The following is a 27,708-nucleotide window of genomic DNA, read 5'->3' as shown; positions in this document are numbered from 1 at the left end:
AGTTCTGGGCCTGAGCTGCTCCGTCTTCAATACGGCACCTACCCCACACACAGCTGTCACAATAATTTGGGGAATGGTATTCATAAACCTCCAATAGAAAAATAATTTGAAAATGTGCCTTCTGGTGAGATCCATCACATTTAAGGTCACATTTTTGGTTAAAAGGCAGACACTGATCCTATTCATCAAACTGAAAAATGGCTTGTTTCCCACTAACGCTGAAATAAACTCTGGGTGAATGTGCAGTCATGCTGGCATGTGTGCTCACCGGGGAAGCCAAGGGGAAAGGCAGCTCTGTGTAGTTTGGACCTGCGAAGTCAACAGCGTTTCAGGCCTTTCTTAAAACAGGGACTCGAGCAGATTAGTGGAAACAAACAGGAGCAATTAGAACTTCATTTGCCTTATTGAGAGATGGAATACGTGAAGGATCTGGGGGGTCTCAGAATTATAGACCCACTTGTTTATTTTCAGCACTGATACCTGTGAGTAAGGACTTAACCACGATGTGGCATGATTCTCCTGCCGTTCTTGGGGCTGTGTTTTGAGGAGTGAAATGAAGCACACATCGTACACATATCCTTTTCAGAGCCATAGCACACAACAAACATGACAAGTGACATGGGCCTCTGTGACTTAACCAGTCAGACACTGACATCAAGCAAAGATCCCTTGTACCTTAGTCATTGTTTTTTTCTAATTTGGTCTGGTTATTTTTCATTGTACCTAGTTCTGAGTCACGTAGGGATTTCTATGGAGTACTTGGAACACTTCCACCATAGCCTCTTGTTATTCCCTTTCTCACCTCCTTCCTCCCTTTGGTCCTGTTCATTCCCCTAGTTAGTTTCACTTCCTCTTCTGTATCATCTGTCCATATATGACTGTCTGCATCTGTACGAACTCTGTGATCCACAAAGGAGGGAAAACACAATGTCTGTCTTTCTGAGACTACATCAGTTGCATCCATCTGCCTGTAAACGATCTAACTTCTTTCAGTTTTACGGCTTAAAAAGTTCCATCGTGTGTATTCTCCACTCTCTTTCCCTCTTCCTTTGCTGTTGGACAGCTAGGATGTTTCCATAACATGGCTACTGTGAGTAGTGCCACAGCAAGAATCGATGTGTAAGTATCCGTATATGTTTTAGAGCGTCACATTTATATATGTATATGGCTGTGTATGCTCATACATGTGTCCGTACATGTACTGTGGTGTATATGTGGAGGTCAGAAGACAACTTCCAGCATGTGGGTCCCTGTGGATATTGAATTCAGTTTGTCAGGCTTGGCAGCCAGCGTCTTTACCCACTGAGCTGACTCGCCAACACCCACTGTGATAAAGTTTTTTTTTTTTTTTTTACATCAATCTCACTGTATAGTTAGGACTGACTTTGAACTTTTAACCACGCCTCTTCCATCAATTTACCAAAGTTGGGTTTGCAGGCTTGAGCTACTACACCCAGTTATTATTCATTTACATTTAAAGATTCTCCTTTAAGACTCTCCCCCTAATATAAAGATTGGATTAAAAATATAAGTGAGGGCTGGAAAGATGGCTCTGTGGAGGAGAGCACTTGCTGCTCTGGAAAAGGCTCCTCCTTCATTTCTAGAACCTCTCTCTGGAGCTTACAACCACTCTCAAAGTTCTCTTCTTCCCTCCTTGAACACACATGGCATACACACACACACACACACACACACACACACACACACACACACAAATAGAAAAAATAAATCTTTAAAAAATAGAGTAAAAGCCATTTAGGCTGTCCTTATCTTGTTTAGGTTCCTGTTTCCTATTAATAGCTTTCTTTTATTGTTAGAAATCTGCATTTGAAAGGTTTGAATGTATCTCATTTAAAAAGCTTCCTAGAGGCTTGAGAGATGGCTCAGTGGTTAAGAGCACTTACTGCCCTTGCAGAGGGTCTGAGTTCAGTTCCCAGCACCCACATGGCTGCTCACACTACTACATGTAACTCCAATTCCAGGAGCGTTGATGCCCTCTTCTGGCCTCTGTAGGCTCCTACTCATACATGGTTCACATAAACTCATGAGGACATACACACATGTACAAATAAATAAATACATAAATCAATATTTAAAAATAAATCGGTTAAACATTTCCTAGCTGTAATAACTTTAGTTAAACCCTCTAAAGAAGGAAGTCTGAAATATAAATATGTTTAAATCTCAGAAAACTGACAATGAAAAGTTTTCTCCTCTAATGCCGTGTTCATATCATCCTAATTTACTACCACAGTTATATTTTCCAAAAGAGCTTTGAATACAGCACACAATTATTTCATGCAAGGTTCAGCGAGTTGCCTCATTAAGCTTGCAGAGAATCAGGCCCTTCTGATCCCCAGAAACATTCTTGCATTGATCCACCATTAAAATGGCCCTTTTGAATGGTCTCAAGTTTATCAGGAGATAGAAAAATCTGAGCAGAATATGTAGGGCAAGATGACCTGGTCCCCAAGTGTCAGAGCCAGCTATTGTCTGTCCTCAGGACTGTTCTGCCACCTGTTGGCTTTGCTTATGCATAGCAGGGCACTGATGTCACTCACAGAGGTCTGGAGCCCTCTGTGACCTCTGCCCCTGAGAGAAAAGGAGAAGCCTTTGAGAGTTCTAACTGCCCAACTTCCGCCTTCATTCACTGCCTTGGCCACATGGTCGTTCTGTAATGCTGAAAATATATGGCCAGGCATATTAAGGGCAATGCAAGTTCTTCCCTTCTTTTGGATTATTTCAGTTTCCTGTCATGAGGAAACCCAAGAAGATGTGTCCTCAGCGGATTGCATGTGACAGCATCTGCTTCTATCTCAGGCATCTGAGGCATGATGGATAAACTGTCAGCTTTGAAGGATGATGTTTTCTCCATATTTCCATTATGAACCAGGCTGTCATCTCCTAATAAATTTCGTGCATGGGTATCAATTTATTTTTACAAGCAGAAGGTCTGATGTATTTGGGAAGGTTCTGACAGCAGATCTGGCCTAGCCTGACGGAGCTGGCTTCACTTCATTTTGGAAAACTACTTTGGTTCCAAGGACAGAACTTGACCCTCAGCCCTTGAGAAGAAGTGGAAAAAAATAAAAATAAAAACCTCTGTGAGAGGAAGAGAGACACATGAGGCAAGTTCCTTCTTCTAAGCCAAAATAAATCAAGCCTGTAGGACTACCATGACATAATATTATTTCTACAACAGCCCTACAAAGCCAGATGGGAAATGCCATTGCTGGTGACTGGCTGGAGATGGCTAAAACCTTGTGGTTAGGCAGTGCATCTGTAGAGCAAGTTTGGTTGCCAGGATGGGGGTAGGGTGGGGTGGGGTGGGTCTCACTGATTTTACTTCAGAAGAACTCCAGTTATGCTTTGCTGTTCAACAAGTGAGAAGTAAAGTAGATTCATGGAGTAAGTGTTTCTGCAAGACCCTGTGACTGATGTGAAGGGTGAGAAAAAGCTGTGTGTGTCTGTCTCTTAGAAATCGCCGAGTCTAGTTGTAGGGGTACGAAGTCAGAGAAACAAACAAACAAACAAAAAGGTAGTATTTCACAAGTGGTAGTGTAGATCAGTGCCTCTGTCTTTGACACTGGCCTTCCTTGGGAAGAGTTTACCCAGCATTTCACTAGTCCAGGGAGTGCCCGTTGGAGGCAAACTGCCTGGATTTGAGCCTCAGCTCTGGTGTTTACAATAACTCAAGAACCTAAGTGAGGTCTTGGTTAAATTTCCTAATTTGGCTGGTTTTCAGCTTCCTCATCTATAAAACCAAATTGGGAGTTATAAGTGTAGGGTGCTGCTGGAGACTGAATTAATACTTGGAAAGTAAACCAAATTGGGAGTTATAACTGTAGGGTCCTGCTGGGGACCGAATGAAGTAATACTTGGAAAGTGCTGAACACAGTTCCAGGCACAAAGTACCCAGAAATATTTGCTATATCTTGGCTTCTTCCTTCTCCTCTTCTTCCTCCTGCTCCTGCTTATGACTATTTTATCATTGTATTTTACTGACAATAAAACTATGACCTAAAGAACTTAAGTAAAAAACCTAAACACACAGCCAAATGGACCCTAGCTCTAAATCTTGCAACATTGAACAGAGACAATGTAGAAGACCATATGCAAGCTTTGGTTCAGTCGAGGGTAGAATCCTTGAAGCTTAATTAGTTGTATTATTATTGTTGTTGTTGTTGTTGTTGTTAATATTTTCTTTCCTGGGCCATAAAATAGCCCCGTTTTCTCTATAAGTCCAACATGCTTTCTCTGTTACTGGATAAAAGTTGTATATAATGATATAGGAGTGAATGCTTAGCAACAAGGCCTCTGTGTAAAATGTATGAGTATCTCATACATATACATACGTGTATTATATTGTAATTTATATATATATATCACAGCTGGTAGAAGTTGAATATCTAATATTCTACTGTCATTTTGTATAGCTACTGGATTCTCTCAGCTGCTCTGAATGATTTGGGCCCAACTTTGGTATCTGCTGCCTCTATCTGTGGTTGTAATTGATAACAAGGTGCCCCTGACAGGCATGTGGCTTGCTGTTTAGTCCTTTATCTTAATGAGCACATCGCAACTTTACTCATTCATCAATGCCAGCCGCTACTTTACCAAGTTGGAAATGGCTTTTGAGTATCAGATGGCTATTTCTTCAGATTTTTTTTTATTCATAACTAGTGGATATAGATACAGCACTCTATTGTGTTTAACCTGTGTCATTAATATCTCCTCCATTGCCTTCTTAAATTTAGGAAAGCAGCAGGCCAGTACATCAAACCCTAATCTGCATCATTTACAGTTTTTCCCTTCCCAGTCTGCCATGCTAACCCACACTGAGACACCAAAGTGATGCCATTGGAGAACTGGGAAGAGAGAGAATATCAGATAGCTGCAACAGACCCAGCTAAGTTCAAGAGCATAAATAATAGTAAAATGTTGTGATAGAATTAGGAAGTGATGAATTTTTCTGTGTTACCTTAGCTGTTAAGGTAAAGTATTCAATTGTAGGTAAATGAGAACTTAACTTTAAATATCTGTTTCACAGTGGCACCAAAACATTTGTGAAAACATGCCATTGCCTTGTATGAGTTGGCAATGGCTGAATCCAGCAAACCACTTTGTATTATCCTCAAAGGCCAGACAGATCTGAAGTACTCATATGCCTTCATAGTGTTGTTAATCATTTTATTGCTAGATAAGATGGCAGTTTTATTTATCTATCTCTATATAAAACTGTTGCCTTTTGCATAGATTGAACTGTAGCTCTCTACAAATATAGTACGTGCTTTCCCATACATACCAAGTAAACCCGGGGGGATGTCTTTACAGGCACCTTGGAATATCAGGTTCACTGTAGAGTGCTGTTGTCTGGCCCTGGAAGTCAGAATGTGTTGCTCAGACTTCCAAACTCTTCACGTGCCAACTGGGTGCTATTTGGTAAATAGTCTGCCCCATCTTTAATCTCAGTTGTCTTATCTGTAGAATGGTTATAAGAGGCACACTGCACCCTGGGCTATAGAGAGATAGATGAAAGAATGTCTATAAAATGCCCAGCACGTAACTACTCTCAAGAAATATGATATGCATACCACATGAAGGTTCCATTCCGACTGTGCTCCAGTTTCTGTGTATTACAGGAATGAGATCTGCAACAAGAATTAATGAGCTGCAGTACTGACCTCTACTCCATCATACTTCTTTGGGTAGTTTTATGGCTGGTTCTAAGTAGGATGTTCTCCTTTTATTAAAATCACCCACTCTATTAATGAATTCCTCTTTATTGATAACCCTTTCTTAGTGCTTTGAGCAGTTGCCTTTGTGTGTTCTATAAGACATTCACTGTTAATTTAGGACCTGGCTTCCAAAACTGTAAGCTCCAGAGTTCTACACCGGAGACTGTAGCAAAAGGGCCAGTGGCCAGTGATGGAGGTGGAATGGTACATTATCCAGTAAGGTGGGGCTCATACTCTCCAAAGGTTCCTTCCAAGAAAGGGTGTAGGTACAGGGAACAGTTTAGTTTGGGGTCAGCCCAACTTGTTCTCTCTCCCTCCGATTTACTTTTGAGCCACATAGCCTAGGATGGCTTCCATATTTTATTTGTCTCCGTTTTCAAAATTTTCAAAGGAGGTTAATAACTGGATACAATGTGCACATCAGAAAGCCAAATAGTTCAAACACTCTTAGAACGTGCTGAAGAAATGCCAGTTCCTATGTCACACAGTGTCCTCCTGCTTTCCAGGCTGTCTTCTCCTTCTCTGACTCCTAATGTGCCTCTTCTGTTAAGATGCTTGGCTTACAAGCATGGGGATGTGAGTTTGATCCCCAGAACACACATTTAAACAAACCTGAACACAGCGGCTCATACTTGAAATTCTATCATTGGGGAGTGGAGTAGCAGACCCCTCAGGCTTCCCGGCCAGCCAGATCAGCCTCCAAGGTGAGTTCCAAGCCAGTGAACAGTAGTCCTCTCTCTTCAAAAACCTCTGGATGGTATCCGAAGAACACAAGAGGTTGTTTTTCTGGCTTCTACATGTAGTGTGCATTTCTGTCTCCTTTGTACTTACAATATTTTTGTTGTTCATCGTAAGAAAATTTGCTGGTTTTTTTTTTTGTTATCTAATATTTAGATTTTTTTCAATTTTTTTTTCATTTGAATAAGCAGCTGCTAAACATGTTTTGGAAGCTACGGCCCTGGAGATGGAGAAGTTCTTTATGATTCTCATTCTATGAGTTGATTAAGAAGCAGCTCACAAAAACCCAGAGCCACCATCCATTTTTCCCTTTTAGGATCTGTTCTCTACCCCTTTCCTCCCCATAAATATTTGTGAACTACTGTTCCCAGCCAAATGCCCTCTGGGGTTACTTGCAGAACTAAGGCCCCTGTAGATCAGATAGAATCAACTGGAATGCTTCAGGCAGTTAGCTTCAAAGGGCTTTCATTCTTTAGAGAGGCCTTTGACACAATTGCCCTCATACCTCTTCTCTGCCCCATCTGACCTGGACCACTCTCCTCACCCTCTCTCAGCTAAGTGTCCAGATTCTGCCCAATCCTTCCCTCCCTCTTGGTTTTGTAGTCATGAGTTAAAAATCTAACCCCTACCTAGTTGTTTTTTCCACTCCTTTTCTTGACTTCTGTTTGTTGGTATGACCTAACTGTTCGTCATCTCAAAGTAGTCAATGGTTCCAATCCCATACTTCCATCACTGATGTTGAATGTCTTGCTTTGTGCTTGATGGGCGGGGGTGTGTGGGAGTGGGGGGTGTGGGGGTGGGGGGTGGGGAGGTGGGGGGGGATGTCCCTTGTAAAAAAGGCTGGAAGCTTCAGCCTTCAGGATGGCTCTTCACTTTTGTGACTTGTTCCTTTGATCTTTGTCTTCCTGTTCTCACCTGTGTAGGTTAAACTACAATGACAATATAGAGTAGTAGTTCTCGATTTTCTAATGCTGCGACCCTTTAATACCCTTCCTCACGTTGTGGTGACCCACCAAACATGAAATTATCTGTTGCTCCATCATAACTGTAATTTTGCTACTGTTATGAATATAAATGTCTGATATTCCAGATATCTGACATGTGGTCTTCAAGGGGGTCAGGACCCACAGGTTGAGAACTGCTAAACTGTAGTCTTATCTTTGACTTTAAAGTGTCATATTTAGTCAACCATCATATTTAGTACAAGGACTAAGAGCATATAGTTCATTTCAGAAAGTCAGTACCGGTACTTTTAAAAGCTTTCCTGTAGCATGAATAAGAAACATGTACAGACATGATTATAGTTGCCATGTGCAGCTGTCAAACAAGAGTATTTATGAGAGTCCTGGTTGGAGCTGATGACTCTTCATGACCCATATTAATCATGGTATAATTTTTCGATATGCCAGGAATATAACTACGCTCCTCATCATTTTTCTTGATATCCTCAGCACAGGCCTGGCCTCCAGCAGATGATTGCTAAGTATTTGATAACTAAATGATCAGTGCTTTTTCTTTGGAGAAGAAAACTAAATGTTTTTAGAGGAGTCAGCTTTCTGCTGTGGTTTCAGGGAATGAATTGTGATGAGAAGTGAAGATTACTTCTACTTGAAAGAGGCTGAAAAATTTCCCAGCCCTGGGATCACTTTATGTGGCGTATGATTTAGGGGTGAGTGAGCATACCAAAGAACTCCACTTGAGCTGAGTGATGGGGGATGAGTTGTGGAGCTGTGGTCTTCTATGGTATTTTGTGAAAAATAGTCAGAGATTTGTGGCTATTAAACAACTTTGTAGCTGCCCCTCCTTGTTCTGAAGCCTGCAAAATCTCTGTTCCTGTACTCGGCATCACACTCCCTGTGTTTACCAGGATGATCACAAATGCCTGCCCTGAGCTGCAGTCGTCACAGTGCTCATTGGGAAGGGTCTTTAATGCTACATAGTCACCCAAGCACTTTCATTTCCTGTGGTCACTGTTAGAGATTCTCACTCTATAAGTCTCTCCTAGAATGTTCTAGACTTTCAGTGAACCTTTCCCAACAGAATTCTCAAAGCTCTAGCTTCCCTCTCATGCACACTGGTGACACAACAGGCCACTCTGTGGTGTGGTTAAGGGGAGGTTTTTCTTGTAGATATGAGAGAGAGAGAACAGCCAGGAGCATCTGGAAGAATCCAGAGCAGAGGTAGAAAAGTAGTAGTCTGAATATGACCAGCTAACTGGACCAGGCTGGGTGAGAAGCAGGAACAGAGCAGAGAGAGAAGGGGAGAGAGTGGTGGAGGGGCAGGAGATGAAGACAGACAGTGTGAGAACAAGAGAGCGAATAGCTGAAATAGCGGAGCTGTAGGAGAATGAGTAGCTGAGGGGAGGGAAGCGATGAGCTGGAGCAGTTGGGGTAGGAGAGGAGAAATGGTAGGATGCTAACTAGATTCTGAAATGTTTAGCAGGTACTTGCCATACTGAGGGAGCCAGCACGTGCTTTGCTATGCTAAGAAACCACAGGTTGCCCTTTGTCCTTTCTGAGGGTGATTAGGGAAATGGGCCCTGTTAGTGGAAGGGAACCTGCCTGGCATGTCCTGAGGAATGCTGGCCTTTATTTGACTGCCCAAATTTGGGAAAAGGGAGCTTCCTTTGGACCTGACAACTCTTGCTTGATGGAAATTGCCTTCTGCAATGTGTTAGTGCCCATTAACTATTACTACTGTGATTTTTAAAATGTTGTTAGCGACTCTCCAGTTGAGAATGGGTGAAAGAACACTCATGGGACCCTCCCTGTACATTGGCAGATCATAGGCAAGTCTCCTGCAAGGCTGGGACAAACACCTCAAGTCTTAGAATCTGGAGCACATCTTTGCCATTACCTGATTTTTTTTTTTTTGTCCATTCTATGGGTCATATTTAGTATCTTTATGAGAAGTACAAATGAGATATATTTGTCACAATCACAACCAGAGATGACATTAGTCTACAGTATACAAGAGCTAGGACATCACTTAGGGTTGATAGCAATAGAAGATCGCATGGACTAGAAATGGGAGTCTTGTATTGTTAGTTTTCATGTTTAATTTTTAAAAATTTCCAAAGTGTGGAAAGGTTTAAACATTAAGGGTACAGGTAGCCATCATTTAAAAGCTGTCATTTTTTAATATTTTGAAGTCTCTGTGTCAAACCTATTCTTTGATCAATAGAAATAACCAGCACACATACTGTATTAGCTCCAGTCTAATTACTGTGCCCCTTGGCAGAGGCAAGGACTTTCATATGTGTCTGCTATGGTTTTGAGGTTCTTGTACATATGGGAAACCAAATGGGCACATGTGGACGTAGGCAAAACGATGCAACGTTTGTCATTCGCCACTTACACTCCAGTCCATCGGCATTTTTAGGCTTATCTGAATTAAGGTGTTTTCAACCAGGCTTACTGCTCTCAAACACTACGTGTTAACCATTCATATAAATATATACTATTTCATTGGCGCCTCATTGACAATAACTAAGTTATTTCAGCTTTGGTTAGGAGTAGTGCACCGATTAAAGTCGCCTCATGTTTCTATTTGCAACATGTGGGTGAAATTTCCTCTAGCTTATGATCTTATATTTTTATTTGTGTGTGCATGCTCACATGCATGTGCATGCATATGCACATGTGTGTGCAAGTGGACAAATGTGCACATGTGGAGGTAATAGGATAATCACAGGTGTCATCCTCAGGAATGCCATACACCTCTCCAAGTCACTGGAACCAGCAACACATTCCCCTTGGCAGGGCTGAGAGATCAGCCTTCATGTCTTTCTCTGTGTTCTAGCATGAGGAAATGAAGTCCGATCATACCATGGCTGGCAGAATCACATTCTGTCTTAGCTCTCATGGCCTGTTAGCAAATCTGATGAAATTCTCTCTCGATTATTGACTCTGAACCCCCTGGAATTTCCTTTGCCCATTGTCTTCTAGTATGTACTTTTGTTGACTGGAGGACATTCTTCATGTATCTTGAATACTGAGATTTTATTGTAGACATGACAAATATCCTCTAACAGGAGATAAAAGTAAAATGTGAAGCTACAAATCTCCGCCATCGGCACTTAGGAAAATTGGCAAGGAATCAAAGGTTGGAGGATCTTTATGGTCCTGTAGATTCAGGCTTGTCCAGATTTCCTTGTTCTTACCATAGGCATTTCTTCTTAATACACATAAAAGAAAACATTATGTACATGTTGCCTACTTATGCCTCTATTAGCTCAAGTTGCTATGTGTGTATTGCCTCAAGTCCAAGGTGAGTTCTCTATCCTTTGGCAGATAGTGTGCAAAGGGAAGGAATTTTCTTGTCTGTTTCTTTCATATGTGAACCTGGCTTTTATGAGTTGTGTTTCTGGGGATAAGATGTGGCGTACACGTGTGTGGATCACACTGAAAAATCCCAGTGGTTTTCATTTTGAAAAAAGCCAAGCTGAAGAACAGGTAGATAGAATCTTGATTTGTTGAGTCTCCTGAAACACTGAGCTGTATAAATCCCACCAAAAAGCCTAGTTTGCAAAAATGTTATTTTTCTGGATTCTTTCCCATAAATTGAGTTTGTGTCACCAAATGGATGATGAGCAGAAAAGTAATTAATTGCTGGGCATTGAATGACAGCTACGAAACTCTTATCCTCTCTACAATTGAAAACAAGACTAAGTTTCTTTCCCCTCAGCTACAGAACTCTGATGTCTTGTACAGTCAGAGGTATTTGCTGAAAGGTAGTGCGTCTTCCAGTTTGTTTTTTAGGAACAGCTGCTCATCACATCATCAACAACAGCCGAAATCCAAGTCTAAAAATTCCATAGCATAGCAACATGAAACTCCTATTGGGTTGGGAGTCCATGTTTTATTTATTTATTTATTTTAAAGGATGAGGTGTTGCAAAAACACTGGTAAAAACAAAGTCTGGGGTACCTTTGGAGGAAGTCTGCTGGACAGTCCCCATCCTATCCCTTTATCTGTCCTTCAGCAAGCACAGAAAGGCCTCCATATTTAGAACACTGTTGCTGTGTTTCAAGTATCACATTAGAACACTGTTGCTGTGTTTCAAGTATCACGTCGGCTACAGGGCTACAGTAGACCTCAGAGGCCAAACGAAGAGACAACTGGCAGATGTAGGGTTTGGGTTTTAATTAAATTTCTTTCTTGTCCACATACTTGCAGCATGCTAAGTGTTCAGGGTTGGGGTATAGCAACCTTTTAAGAACACTTTCCTCTGCGGCCACACTTTTCTCTGTCTGGTTCCAATATATTGGGACCAAGCTTTAAAATACCCTGTATGTTCATTGTGTTTGCCTTTCAGCTGGAGTGGACAAGTGTTCCCTCAAATCTGATCCTGCTAAGGGACAAAGCTTCTAATTTTGCTCTGTTCAGACCTCTCTCTGTAAGTCTGCCCCGAAAGCTGCTTAATCAAACACCTCAAATGTCAGAAATGAAGTTTAAAGGGTTTTCGTGGCAAGCAGGTCTAATCTGCCCTTAGTTCGGATTCCCGTAGCACAGGTAATCTCTTTGCAGAGAAGACTCGCTGCTGGCAGGGTAAACATACCCTGTAGAATGAATTTCTTCTTCTGGAAAGAAAAATGAGGCATTAATGAAATTTACTTTTTCATGGGGCTTTTGGAAAGGTTGAAAGCTTATGATTTCACTTCTAGCAGATGTTCTTTCTCAGATATTAAAAAAAAGTTGCATTTAATTTAGAAATCTCAGTTAAGTATAATGGTGATGCTTTATGTCAAAGTAACCAAGCTCTTCAGGGGACATATTGGCTGTTGGAACCATGCCATGTGAACTCCTAAGCTGTCATAATTTCTCTCTGCTCAGCTTACAAGAACATAAAGTTCAGGAAAGGGTTAACACCACAGGCACAAGCTACCTTCTACACAGTTCCTCACAGGGTAACTAGCCACAGTTATTTGTTACAATCAAAAAGCTGCTGATGTACAATTAGAAAAAAAATAAAACAGAATGCCGTCCTATATGTCATCTTCTTTTGGGAATCTGAATGACTTTTTCCCCCTAAATCAATGAGAACATTGAGCTTCCTTACCAAGCATAGGTGAAGGGTTACTTACAGGAGCCTGGGAAAGCCCCGTGCCCTCCAAATAGCTACTTTGGTGCCCGGTTCCACTCTGACAGAGAGGTTGCCCTCATGGAGGCTGTCTCATGGAGTCTCACTTTCCATTAACCTTCCAGCCAACGATGCCTCATTGCTAACCATCACATATTCTGAGCATCCCTAGTCCAAAACATCTAAAATTCCACAAGCTACACACCCAAACCTTTTGACCCCTAACCTGATGCCACAAGTGGAAGCTTCTCCTGACCCCAGAGAAAAAAGGCAGGCACACTAAGTCTATCATATGGCATGCTTGTAGGCTCTGTGTAGAAGACATACAGGAAATAAAATAATACCATGTTCAGATTTGGGGCTCATCTTCAGTGTACCTCATTATGTATCCACACATATCCCAAACAGTGAAGTATGAAATAGTCTCTATTGAAATATTGAATTTATATTCCCAATTCAAACTCCAGAAGGATTTCTCCAGGGTTGGTATCAGATGAGGAGTCACATAGATTTTACTTTCTTCTGCCTCTGTGCCACTAGGTCCACATAAGCCAGTCCTGATCCCTCATCTATGCTGCCTCCTCCACAGTGATGACCCTAGGAGTCTGCTTACAGCCTGCATTCACTGCCCCCAGTTTCTGGGAGCATGCCTGGAGCAGGATTAGTCTACAGAACATCCTGCCTTCAGCCCCTTCTTTCTCCTCCCCTCCTTTCAGCTCTGCATAACAACAGTGATGATTACAACATCACCAACAAGTCCTCTATCTCAAAGCACCCCAAAATGCTGTACCCTCCTATGCTTGTGCTAACTAGATTTCTATCTCAAAAGGTAGAGGAAGGCCCAAGTGGATCCCATTCTCCAAACTCACATCCCAGTGAAATATGTTTAGTAATCAAGGGCCCATGGGTAGCATCTGGTGTTTCTCCATGGTGACTTTTGCTTTTTTCTTGCAGGCTTCCAGTGGGGATGATGCTGCCTCTCCTGAGGACCACCTCCAGTACACACCCTTGCCTTCTGCATCCAGAGAGCTCACCAGTCACCGAGGTAGGAACTTGGCCTTCCGTTCCTGTCAGTGATTGTAACCTGGATACTTGGCTGTGCAGAACTCTGGAACTCTGTGGTTCTTGCTGTGCCTGTCCTGTGACAAGGAACCCAGTGATTTTCTTTTAAGCTTTTGATGGGAAATCTGTACTGTCAAACCTAAAGATTTTAACCTACATAAGCAGGGGAGACATATAAACCTGTGGTATAATTTTGTGACCCCCTGCTTTAAACAGAAAGATTATAGTATTTAACAATTACTTAGAAGACCATTCCATACAGTAATAGTAGTGGAGAGACACTGGGAAACCCTGTAGTAGTTGTTAAAATAGCAATGTGTGGAAATGTAAGAGTTGAAATGTGTAATTTCAAAGAGAGTGAACTCTATATTACATCTCAAAGGAACTTCAGTTTGCCTGGTAACTTCTGGAAGAACCTTGATTTCTTCCAGCTTCTCTGGTCCTGAAAACATAATTTGGTTTGCATGATTCTTCTAGTGTTGAAATCCTTTTGCTTCTCTGACACGTTCATTCAAAAGAAAGCAGAATCCTGACATAGACTATCGTCTGAAAAAGTCTTGTCCCTTAACCAGCTTCTGGGCCCAAGGAATATATCACTGGCTGAACTAGAATTGCTGAGGGCAAGAAGAGGCCATGTGGTCTGATGTGTTTACTGGTATATTCTCCTGTGATCAGATCTCTGTTTCTTAACTGCAAATTGTCTTTCAAGGTTAAATAAGGGCAGGCTTAGAAGAGGGACATTGCACGCTTTAAACACAGCTTTCTCCAGCATAAAAATCCCACAGTGGTCAGTGAATAGGTATTGGCTTCCTTGGTCATCCTCATGACACAGTATGGATCGAATAAAAGGCTATGGAAGAGCTTCAAAAGTGGTGGCAGCTGTATGACTGGGACATTAATAGTCTGCAGGAAGTGATGAAGAGAGTCATGTCAAGCTTCAGGAATCTGTGACTTGTGCTTATATGGACTGGCTGGCATGTGGGCATCGGCAAAACTCTCCTATACGTGACTTTTGACCTCATTGTAGTTCAGCTGTGATTTTCTTCATCAAGTGTCAGCTTTGGGAAAGTCAGTTTTGCTCAGTCAGGTGGAACAGCCAGGATATTGCTGTCCCAGGGGAATGAACAAGTCTTTCCAGTGAATGTTCTCCTGAAGGTCTGGAACACTTCTCTTGGGACTCTTGGGTGGGAATGCCCATGGAAAAACAATATTAGGAGTAAGAGTAACAGAGTTAACATTACTACAAGGAATAATGCAGATACTCTAAAATTGGCTTTAGATTTTCACCAGTGTATTGTTTTTTGGCACTGTGATAAGGATAATTGCACTCTATAACCTATTGAGTAATTTGCACAGAGACTGAAGTCCCCAAGACCCCAAGTCTGCTTACAAAGACTGTATCTGCCAGTGACATTTAGATTTCACAGTAGGAGGGTCTCATGAGATGACGGGGGTTCCTCAAGAATGAGTCACATGTTATCTGTTAATTTAGTAGTAAAATGTAAGCCTTGGGGGGAATAAAGGAAGGTGTGTGTATGTGTGTGTGCATGTGCACACGTGTGTGTGTGTGTGTGTGTGTGTGTGTGTGTGTGTATTTGTATGTGTGTATATGTATGTGTGTTGTGATGTTGGATAGCCAAATGTCCTATGTATAAGCAAATATTCTGTTCATGAGAATCTCCAGTCCAAGTTTTAGGGGTAGTTTTAGTAACATTTGATATGTGCAAAAATTACTAAGTTAGACTATACTCTTGAATGACATCACAGTCTAAAAAAATGGGAAAAATAGAAAATGTTAAAGGGATCTAACAAGCAATACCCCAGTTTTACTGATGAATTGCCCCATATATTTAATGTACTTGTTGTCTGGTCCTCTGAACTCCTGGGCTCATAAGTTGCATGTTGAAAATAAGGTCTGTATCATGTAACAGTGTTCTTTGGGTGCATAGTCACTAGGAGACAGAGAGAGCCAAAGAAGCTCCTGAAGGCTGGCTATGGTTTTAGTATCTAGCTAAACACAACCACTGTGCTTCCTCTTGGCCTGAATTACATACAGCATGGAAAAAAAAAAACCATTGGTGTTTTGGTACCCAAAATGAAACTACTTAATGCCATGCTGTTTTTACATTTAAGGCGACCTACCATTCTAAGTGTTCATTATTATAAGTTAGGAAAGCATTCGAATGCTAGTTATTAATTCCTTAGTGGAAATGGCTTGTGAGCACCTGTGCTGAGGGCCTTTGTGCACAGGATAGAGGCACACTGTGTCACTCTTGTCAGGATCCTTCTAAATGTCTGACCTACAGTGTCCAAACTGGAACTTGAAAACAATTTTGATCCACCCAGTTCCCAATCTATTTCTCTTCCGCATCAACAACTACAACTGGTAGAGAGGCGTTTCTGTTCATGTGCAAATTGCTGCTTCCCTATGCCTGTTCCATTTCCACTTGTCCTTTTCTGTAACTTCCAATGTCGAATTTGATGGGCCCAGGATCCATGGTTCAAGATTGGTAGCAAAATGTGAAGAAAACTGAGCCAAGGAGGATGATCTGGAGGTGGGGACTAGACAGTTCTGTTTGTTACTTCCGTAGATGCCATCTATCACAGGAGTAGGCATGTGCAGAACTTTCCACTTCCTGCTTGAAACTTCCTGCTTTGAGCTGCATTGTGTTTTCTCTTTTGAGAGCCCTTAGCATATTTCTTTCCAGCTCCCAATGTGATTGTTTATCTTCTACTTTCTGTGAGAGCCAATGTGTGTGTGTATGTGTGTGTGTCTTAAACTCCTGAATAAAAGCCCTGTGACAGGCAAGGCTAGCTCTCCTCCCTCCTTTCTATCAAAGACTCCTCGGTTCTTTAGTTCCCGGGTTAAATAGTACATCTCCAGGGTATGGGTGGGGCTTCTCAGATTCTACTGTCTACATTCCTGTTTGGTAAGTTTTCTATAGATACCAGCTTTTGTGGGGAGCAGAGATTGCTGTTCCTACTTTCTTGAATCTGTACCTACAACACCTAGCATGGGGCTGTAATGTTCACCATATATTTGTCTGGGTTTGGGTCATTATCCTGCAAAAGATATTGTGTTCAAAGCTGGATCACTAACCTGTGACCCTTTTAGGAGTTGTGGAGACTCTAAGAGGTGGGGCTTATTAGGAGGAAATCACATCATGGAGGGCATGCCTGCAAGGGGAAGGGGAGATACCCAAGCCCCAATTCTTCCTCCTCTTCCCTTTTGCTTTTTGCTACAAGGTGAGAGCCTTCTTCATATGTATTTGCTATGACATGATATGATGATTTGTTCTTTGTATCGGCCTCAGAAACAATAGGCCAGCCAAACATGGACTGAGGTCCCCCAAACTGTAAGCCAAAATAATTGTGTCAGGTATCAGTTACTGTAATAGAAAGTTGACTCCCATCAGTAAAAACTGAGTAATGAAACCTAGGGGAAGATCAGTGTCTTCAATAGCTCTGTGAAGTGACAAGGGTGAGCACAGTCAGTGGAAAGGCTGGCCTTGTTCACCTCCACCCTCAACCACATTGCCTTCAGAAGCTCAAAGGATGAAGATGGAAGACATATCTGGTGACACATTGCCAGAGGCCATTTAACCACCAAGCATAACTTCCAAGTGGATGATTATTTTAATAATATTATTTTATTATCATATTAAATAATACAATATTATTTAATATTGTATTTGCCAAGCAGGGGGATGGGGTCAATTGAAGGAACTAACACAGTTATTTTCTGGAATACATAGGGGTACAGGATGCTCACCTCATATTTCTCTCAGAGCACTGCCCTAGACTTCAGCTTATTGTTGAAGTATGGGGGATAAACATTGAGCTATATATCCTTGATCTCTGCTGTTACTTACTGGAAATCTAGGTGTAGTGTGTCCTCACTGAGTACCACATTATGAAGATTACTGACACATTTGTTAGATAAAGGTTTCTTAAAATAAGTTATGTGGACAGGATCCACTGCAGCATGACAGTCATTGCCAATCTATGTGTTAGCTATCAGAAGTAGAGTCCACATGAGTACAGAGTAGACTGTTGTGTCTTGTGGGGAACCATTTCTCTTTAGATCAAAGACTGTGTTGTTCTCAGTCTGCTCTCACAACATTTGGGAGTAAGTGGGCATTCCCGTCCCTGTTCAACAAGGGCATGCCAAGGCTGCTAGAGGGAGACCAGAGTCACTGAGCAGTAAAGACACAAGATGATTTATCCAAAGCTCTGTGCCTTGATCCCAAGGTTACCCCTGACCTTCATCATCCTCACTGGATGTATGAAGCAAGGGCCAGCTGTGACACGGTGTCAAAAGAAATGGAGGAATATATACAGAGAGAGGTAGTATCTGGAAATATCCAATGCTAAGTGTACCCAAACCACCATGAGGTACCAGCAGGGAGGCTGGAGGCTCTAAATGGTTGTAGTAAAGTTACATAGGACCTCAGGGGCACCTTGGAACCCTCTGCTGGAGTTTTCAGACTGAAGTACCTGTGCAGGTAAATGACTCTGTGGTAACTCACTTGCAAGCACACTCATACATTATGACTGTGTGTATTGCTCTGCCCTTCCTCATTTTGAGATTTCCAAATCCTACAACAATGTCTCTTCGTGAATGACCTCCTAACCCAGACTGATCCACCAGAGGGGATTCTGGGAAAGGTAATTTCCAATGAGGTGCAAACCCTGACAAGAGGGTGGTACAGATGGAACCAATACCATAACCAGACTTACCCACTGTCATCGCATGTCTCCTACAGCTATGACACTGAGGATGTCACTACCATTCTTCTGCATATACATTTTTGTGAAATAATCAGAAGTCCCCTCAGTGCCCCTCAATTACTTTTCTCCTTGAAAGCTTATGCAGCCTTGAAAATGTCCTGGAGTTACCAGTTACATTAAGCATTTGATTTTGAATATGCAAAAGAAAGAAAGCTAAGAATGAGGAAATTTATTTGAGAACTTGCCCAAAGATTCAAAACCTTCTACCTCACTGGTCATTGGCAATCTCCACTGTTTGTATTGACACAGTTATTGGCTGCACATTTTCTTCCCTAATTTGGTGTTTTGTCTATTTATGTTTAGAATTAATTGCCTGGACAATTACAGCATGATTTACATAGGAAATATCAAAATTAGTTATCATTTGCCATTTCTTAAATATGGATTGCATTTCCTGTTTAGCAGTTGATCTTTCTATATATCTCTGGGAGCAGCTCAGAGGGTGCTGTCCAAAAGAGAAAAGAAAAACAGTGACTGTTTTTCATTTGTATTATTAAAACTGTTTTCAGCCCAAGATCTGAGAAGATACATTTTCTGAGAAGTCATAAATACAATGTTTTGCTTCTATGGATCAAAGTAGCAAGTGAAATGAATACAAGTTAAATGAATGTTTGGGAAGAGGTAGAGTCTGCATAGATAGGTGTTTGGGGTAGGGCCATGTCAGCCAGGAAAACTCCATGACAACAAGCAGGGCTCAGAGGGTTTGCTTGGTGATGAAGTTGCTCATTACAATTTGGCAGGGTTGGGGATGCTGTAGGATTTGGAAGCAATCTCTCTGTTTCGGCCAGTACGAGTTTTTTACTTCTTTACTTTTTAACTTTATTTTAATTTTTACCACATTTCTAGGCCAGCCCTCAAGAGATGTGAGAGACAGATAGAGATGAACACTGTAAACAACAGTAACACAAACTGGCTACAAGATGAACAGGCATATTTACTCAGGCTTGCTCCATAGCTGCACCCCAAGCAGTTCTTGTGGTCATTATTGCCCGTTTGAGAAAACGAAATAGAGCACTGGAGGTTCTGGTGGTAGTTCCAGGTAGAGCCCACCTCAGCTCAGACTGGGATGAAAGTTACCCACTTATCAAAGGGCTGTGTTCTCTGACTGTTTCCTTCACTCTCACCTGAAAGAGGCAGTGGTGCCTTGGGTTCAGTATTCATCAAGTAACGGCAACAACAACAGCAATAATAGTAATGAACTGGCACTCATTTATTGAAAGTTTATCAAACATGACAGATAAAAATTTATCCATAGAACATGCACTAAAGACTTGAAAACAAACAATGAGAGAGAAAAGGAAAAACCACTCCCTGTGGTAATGACACATTTAGCAGAGGATCTGTGAAGTAGGAGAAGGTCTTGACTTGCCTTTCAGACCCCTCACCATGCCTGAGTCCTGGCTGCGAGGGGGAAGTGTATGTTGGTTTCTTGTGGGGAGCTATTATTAGTGTTTTCTAATTTTGTAAAATGATTTCCTCTGATGACACTTTGAAGAGAGCCCATTACTTTAGACTCCTTTCCTTCATAATGCTTTTATGTGCATATTCTTGGTGGAATTCTCAGATGCCAGGTGAAACTCAAGACTCCTTTACTTAATGAAGGTGACTCGGGATTTGACAGTTGTAGTTGACAAGTTTATTTCATCTGTGTGGCAGTGGGAGTCTATTTTCTGTGTGTGTGTGTGTGTGCTCTGTTCCCAGGTAAAAGGACTTTACTAAGTGCCGAATAAATTGTACTTTTCCTTTGATTCTAGACCTTGCTGGAATGGTTTAAAAACTCCAGTCTGGGTCATCAAATTCATCTCTCTGCTACTTTGCAGGGTCAATAGCTTTGCTCTGCACCAAGCTGGGCTGGGTGGATTGGAATGGAGGGTCGTGTAGATTAAAACTTCCGAGTGTATATAGATGGATGTGCAAATGTGTGCTGGCTGTCTGGGAGGGCGGCCGTGATGGAAGAGCAAGCCAAGTGGAATCTGAAGATGGATGAATCTGCTAGACTATTACCAAGACTGGCGTGGACTTTAGCCAGGAACTTTAAGCAGCCTCCTTCAAGCATACGAAATCCATAAGCGTCCTTTCCTAGCCTTTTCCTCCAAAGATGATTTTTCACTTGCAATCCCTCGGAGTGCTTCGTTTCTATTCTTTGGGCAGAATTGTGGTATGCTCACAGACACGGGCAGGCTACCAATCTGGTTCTGCTGCCCCAGATACAAAGCAAGGAGGGGAAAAAATGGACTCCACTTCCCCTCCCCCTGCAAACGGTATCCTTACCTCAGTAAAGTGAAAGGTGAGGAAGGTGACCCCCCCCAAAAGACAACCTATATAAAATGTGGTAGTAAATGTGCCTCCTTCCAAAAAGAATATGGTGAGCTAGAATACATAGTGAAAGAGTTGAGATATGCTAGTGACTTCAGGACTGTGGGCTTATTCTGGGAGCCTTTCTGTTTATTTGTGAGTCTATATTTGTGACAGGCTCTCACTGGGTAGATCAGGCTGACCTTGAACCCATGATCGTCTTACATCAGCCTCTCATATGCTCACACTATTGATATGAACCACACATGGGCTGCTTCTTACTGCTTTTATCGTAAGAGTGGAACTGAGATGTGGTCAAATATGACCCCAAGGATGAGGATTCCTATGAGACTTCAGGGACTCCCCAGCATGTCCATGGATCCAGCACCTATATTAGAATTTCTCCTCCAGAGAATATCATTGGAGGATTTATGTTTGGATGAGGACCTACTGTCTATGACATAATGCCAATCCAACAATGTCTTATGCACTGGAAATTTAAAGTGACCATGCTTGATAAAAGGCATTGTGCAGTGTTTCCACAGAGAAGGTGGGATCAGAGATGATGAAAATGAGCATGGCTATTTAGAAGATGTTGAACTTGAACTTTGAAGAACATATGGGGAAGCAGTAGGTGGAGGGCCAAGGGAGGATGTTCCAGAAAAGAGGCATGGGTAAAGAAGGAGAGGAGTAAGACCAGATGCAACTGATAAATGGTAGGGATACAGTTTTGAAAAAGGAATTATAAATGAAGTTCCTTTATATAGGGTGGCTCCAAATTGTGGCAAGTCCTGACCAGACAAAGGGGCCTATATTTATTTCAAAACAGTATTGTGTTTGTGAAAGGATCTCACTCTTTAGGTGGGGCTGATCTTGAACTCATTATCCTCCTGCCTCAGCATCCTTAGACCTTGGATTGTTACTGTCAGATTGTAAGAGGTGAGGTCAGATATGGTTCCTGAAAGGACAAGGAGTCTTATGAGTGATGTAGGCTTGTAAATCCACATGTCACATGTCAAAACATTGCAAGTATAAGGACTTAGAGTCCAGAGGCTTCCAGGGAATGAAAGCCAAGCGATTTTGCTCTAGGTTGAGGAGATTTAGCTTTCTTGATAACCAGGATATGAGTTGGTGTGTTACAAATAAGTAGGCTTCCAGCAAAGGTCATGTGGTGACAACATGGTAGCAGATGTGGCACACAGCTGGATCTAGAACACACTGCCAGTGGGGTAGAAATGGGGACATGTAAAAGCAACCTTTGGCCACCATGGAGTCTCTATTTGAGGTCACCAGTGGTCTTACTCATCAGGGCTCAGGTATTAAAGGAAATAGCTTCTCCATATAATTTACTTCATGATTTGGTTTTTAACCCTGAAATATACAACTCTTGACTTAGTTAGGATAGTGTTGAGATGTCCCAGTGTTCAGTGATCCAGGTGTAGAGTGGCTGGCAGTGGACACACAGAATAAAGCAAAGAGTCTGAGATGCGTTCTGTGGCAAACACAAGAGGCCTGGAGGCTGAGTATGTTCTGGGACAGTAAGGAAGCCAGCCTCCTCTGTGGGAAGCTGTGGTCTGGTCCTGTTCCCCATCCCTGTTCCTCCCCTCCCCCCCCCAGGATTCTCTCCTGCCACTCAGGCATGCACTGTAATCTGGCCTGTTAAATGGAAGATTTGGGGGGGGGGGGGAATGTTCTAAATCTCATGGCTACAGGAACAAACATACAGGAAGCAGGCAAGGCGGCCACAGAATTTGTTCCCTCCATTATTTGGCCTGCAGTTGAGTTAGTTACATTCTTTTAAAAGGGAATAAATGCCCAGTGAGTTTTATTGCTCAGTCATGAGCATGTGGAAAGGAGTTATGGGAAGTCAGTGCCTTTAGTCTAGATTGTTCTGCTGAAAGCTGTGCCCGGGAGTTACGGTCCCACTTCCAGATTCTTCTAACTCGGCTTCCTTGGGTCTTATACAAAACTTTACTTGCTGCCCCAGAATTTTTCCTCACATAGTGATTTTACAACCCCCTTTTTTTGGAACAAATAAACAAACATCTGGAATCATGTGGTACATTTAATTAAAAGGTTTGCATTGGGCCAGAAATGGTAAAATCATGAAAAATGGCCTGTCGGTAAGCCCAAGAAGGCCAAAGGATGACGTCACTGGCTGCACATGGGTTGAAACTGAGGGACGAGAGCACCTGCTCTATGCAGCCCTCTGTCCTCCAGTGTCCCCATCGCAGCCATTAATATTTACTACTCTGCTTTTTTATTCATTCTAATGAAATTTTTTTTTCCTTTGGCAGGGCTGGTCAAGGGAGGAGGTTGTTACTTTTCTAATAACCTTGGATTTGTTGGGACGTGTGTGTTTTATAAAGGTTGTGGTATTAGGAATTGGTGGCTTTTCATTTCCCTTCCTCAGAATTGCACAGGCTTCAGGTCACTGCTGGGGCCCATTTCTGCTTCGGCCGTAAGTGTGTGGTGCGCAGGTGTCATGGGAGCAGGTGGGGTCTGCTGTGGAATCCTATAGTCTAATTGGACATAGAAACTACCCTAGAAAGACAGAAGGGTGAGGAAAAGGGAGTGTGGAAAGGCAAACTATAACCAGTTTACTGCAGACAGCTCAGCTGATTTTGTTTGCAGTTCTGGAGCTGAACAAGACTTCATTCTATAACTTGGGTAGGTACTCCAGAGAGCTGGGTTAAAGAAGTAGATTGGAAGGACACAGAAGGACTGTGGAAAGCAGGAATAAGGACTCAACAGTCATTTCAAGCTGACTTTTCATTTGTGACATGGAAACTGAATAATAGAAAATAGCAGACTGGCTCATATAATTTTACTCCTGTGGAAGGAAATGTATTATCATGCCCATTGATTGCATTAACTGTGTAGCAGTTCTCAACCTGTGGGTCTCAACCCCTTTGGGGGTCGCACATTAGATATTTACATTATGATTAGTAACGGTAGCAAAATTGAAGTTATGAAATAGCAACAAAATAATTTTATGGTTGGGGTCACCAGAACCTGAGGAACTGTGTTAAAGGGTCGCAGCACAGGAAGGTTGAGAACCACTGGGTTAGAGAACAACAGTAACAGGAATAATGCAGCTCCCATCTTTCCTGATTTCTGGAAAACTCACAGAGCATAATTCCCTCTTAGAACCCTTGCCTGACTGACTCCATTTTGATTTTTAGCCTATGCAAAATAATGGGTTTCTCGTCTGGTGTTTATTTAGTAGGGTGTTAAGATAGAAGGAAGAAGTCTTCCATGAAGGTGAGGACTGAGTAGAAAACACCTTTGGGCGGTTTGAGATGGTGAAAGAGATGCTCTTCTGATTTCATTCCAGACCATAACCTAGGCAGAAGTAGGAAATGGGCACATCCAGCAGGAGTTAGTTGTTGTTATTCTATTTTTCTGCCTAGCTTCTCTTCTAGGGTATCTAGGGTGAAGGCAAATAGTTGTGTTTGCATGGCAAGAGAAGAGCATTGAGCAATTTGACTTTGCAGAGTACAGTTCAATGTTTCTCTCACTGAGGATTTACACCCAGGATTATTCTAAGGATAGCAGGCTTTCTTTTTGGAGTGAATATGTAGGAAGCAGCCAGGGGCTAAAAGCAAGGTGAAGCCCTTTTATGTTAGTCCCCAAGAAAGGAGGGATGCTATTGAACTCCAATGTGATTTGGTGATGGCGACCCAGGAATCACTATTCCCTGAAGCCTGGACCTGAAGGATATGCTCAGTGCCTTTGAGGTAGCCTGAAGGAAATGGAATGACATTTTCACAGCTTTCAAATCCTGATGGGGTTTGATCAAGGATTCTCTTATGTCAAGGCTAGCTGTACTTTTTCATCAAATGAAAGCAGAGGTTTTCTTTGACCCCTCTGGACTTCTGTAAGCAGAGAGATGTAAGACCATCCTGGAGCAAGGCCCTAGTGTTGGCAGAGAAGTTCCCATCTCTTGGTAATTTATTATTCTTGTGCATCTGCTTCCCTAAATACTCTCTGCAGAAACATTAGCATGAAAATAAAGCGTACAAGAACTTGGAAATTTCCATTTGTAGCTTCCTTAGTCTAGTAGGTCAGAGTTCTGTCCCTGGGGATAGGATGCAAACTCTTTCTGCTGTTGCAAGGCAAGGCTTTCTCAACTCAGTGACAAAAGGGGTGAGGAGCCAGGAAAATAATGCAGTGCTGATTCCCAATACAGACTACCCCAAGGTCCTATATAAATTGTTGCTCCCCTACTTTGATTCCCACCTTCCCCAAAGGGGAAGACTAGCCTGTATTGTTAGAAGGATATCTGTGGGAGAGCAATAAAACATCTCCTCCCTGGGGGATTAGCTCTGTATTCCTCATTTATCTTTCTGTAGCTCATCAGTTCCTCCCAAATCAAGGAGAGTCCAAGAGGATAAGACACAGTCCTTTTTGGTTTTGATTAAGGAAAACCATACAATCATACTCCTCCACAAATTTTGTTCTCTCAAGAGAGAGCTTTCCTTCTTAGGTGTATTTTCTCCTGTCTTCATCTGCTCCATTAGAATCTCTCTGGAACTTTCACCTCCTATGGTACTGAAATCAAATAATCAAGGTCCCTGGGAGAATGGTAGGTAGGGCAGGGAAGGCTGGGGTAGCTGGAATGACAGCAGGTCCAAGGAGACTGAGAAAGTGTATTCTGTAGCCTGCTTTCTTCCTGCAGACCCCTAGAGAGTTAATGTTTTGCTCAGGAGATATCCACTGAGCTTTTAGGGTGTATAAGGCATCGTTAAAAGAAAGACGGCCCATAAAGCAGTGTTGAGGCTGGAAAGCGATACCCCAAAGTATGGGGCTTCGAACCACACAGCACTGGAAAGCCTCAGAGGTGCCTCCCAACTGGAGTGTTTCTAACACTTTCCCATGGCCCTGCCACTGCCTCCCAGTCTCTTCACTCTCAAGATAAGCCATGGATTCCTCTTTTCTAAGACATGGCATTGACCAGAAGCACCTTTCCCCAGAGTCAATCATGAAGCCTGAAATAGAACTCTAACCTTCCCCAGCCCTTCTGACCAAAAACATAACAAAATGATCTGAGCGACATTTCCAGAGAGTGTGTTATGTGATTCTTACTTCAGAAACTCCTATCTGAGATGGAAAAAAGCCTGCAAAGGGAAGACACACACACACACACACACACACACACAAATCCAAATAGATCATTTTGGGGTTTCTTCCCTTTAGTCCAGTATGCTAGGTTACACCAATCTGGGTCAGTTCCATTTCTATAGGGCTGTTCATTCATTATTGGAAATATACACAGAAACAGAATGGTCTGTGGCTCTTCATGTTGTAGACTTTCATGTCACATTAAAACCTTGGGTAAATTAATTTGTTTGGTGTTTCCTTCACTTTTCACTCTTTCAAAAGGGTTTTGCCATGACAGTTACAATGAGTGAGGAGATGTGTCACACCATTCCATCCTGAGACACACTGTCCTTTCTTTGGGGAGCTGAAACTTCTGGTGTGAGGGAGAATCAGGAACGATGCTAAACACCAAAGCACCATGCAATAGTTTAGAGCTACTGAGCAAGATGGAAAAGGAAGGAGGAGAGAGTGGAGCTGGGGTATGTGGTATGGGTCTCACGTGTGTCAGAACACTATCAAGGACCAGAGCTTGCCAGACCCATGTTCACAGTGAAGCTCAGGCACATGAAAATTTAAGAGTTCATTTGTTCAGAGCTGTGGGACACTAGGCCACACATAGCTGAAGCCCCACACAAGTGTATAAAGGGACTCCTGTAAAGTATCTTTGGAGCAAGACAAAGAAATTATGGGGTGATGTCACTGTGATTATAGTGACTATGGTACAAGCACAGTGTCCTTAGTAATGATGCTGAGGATTTGCTTGGAAAGCTGGTTGAAGTGGTGCGTGCCTGCAACCTCCGTGTTAGAGGAAGGGAATGGAAATGAACAGATTCTGGGGCTTTCTGTCTACCGGCCTCACTGATCACTGAGATCCAGGTTCCATGGGAGGTGGATAATAGTAGAGGAAGACACCCAAGACCAACCTGTGGCAGCTTCTGTGCATACACGCATGCACACATGCACACACACACACTTATAAAAAAGCAACAAGTTCATAATAAATAAGAGAAAAAGAAGAGAAAGTACAAATCATCAGAATCTGTGTGTCCTTTATGCCCAATTCACCTATTTAGGAAATTTCCTATTTGCTCTTAAGGTAAACCCAGTTTTTTGTTATATGCAAGAAACCAAACCAAATTGTCTTAGAAAAAATAGAGATAAAAGGACCTGCCAATGAGATGAGCACAACAGCACATAGCTATTATCCTAGGACTCAGCAGGGTGAGGCAGGAGGATGGTGAATAGCCAGGCTCAGCTACATAGGGACACCTTGTATCAAACAATCAAAAACAAACAAACAACAATGTGAATGGATGTTGAATGTGAATAAAGAGAAACATGAGGGTCATAAAATCTACATCACAAGGTAGAATTCAAACAGGCAGACATTCCAGGAAACACAGGTACTGTAGAATGTTAATGTATCAGATAGAGCAGTTTCAAATACTCCATGACAAAGAGTCAATACTCATGAGGGAGAAACCACAGGATCTCAAAGGGAAAATGAAAATGCCTATTAGTCATCAGATTCTGTACAACTTGTTTTATTCATTGGTAGAGTAAATAGGGGAAATATCAATGTACCTCAAGTTGATCTGACTGAAGGAAAACAAGCGGTGTACTCTAGTGGGGCAGCATACACTTATTTATGTAGACACACACACACACGCATATATATAACATATAAATAATATATATATAATTTCTCCAGGTGGAGTAATTGCATAACAAACAAGTCTCATGCTTAGTGGTACAGAACAATGGTTTCTTATGTTCATAGACTCTGAGTCAGAATTCCAAGTGAGGGAACAAGGAATGTCTTATCACTGCTTGATAATGTTCAGGACTTTGGTAGAAAGCTTGTAATCTGGAATCTAAGATCAGCTGAAGATTCATGTGC

The 27,708-nt window shown here is 42.1% G+C and overlaps 1 protein-coding gene across 2 annotated transcripts in view; it reads left to right on the top strand.

Annotated features, from left to right (window-relative positions):
* Positions 1-27,708, top strand: part of Lrmda (leucine rich melanocyte differentiation associated) — a 1,020,626-nt gene that overhangs the window by 814,869 nt on the left and 178,049 nt on the right. For both annotated transcript variants that reach the window (XM_036199534.1, XM_036199535.1), the window contains one exon: positions 13,512-13,602. In XM_036199534.1, the coding sequence (XP_036055427.1) occupies positions 13,512-13,602 (91 nt within the window). The remainder of the gene's footprint in view (positions 1-13,511; positions 13,603-27,708) is intronic.

This window comes from Onychomys torridus, chromosome 9 (genome assembly GCF_903995425.1).
Source record: "Onychomys torridus chromosome 9, mOncTor1.1, whole genome shotgun sequence".
Classification (NCBI taxonomy): domain Eukaryota; kingdom Metazoa; phylum Chordata; class Mammalia; order Rodentia; family Cricetidae; genus Onychomys; species Onychomys torridus.
Note: the sequence above shows the minus strand (reverse complement) of the source record. Positions and strands in the feature narration are given on the sequence as shown.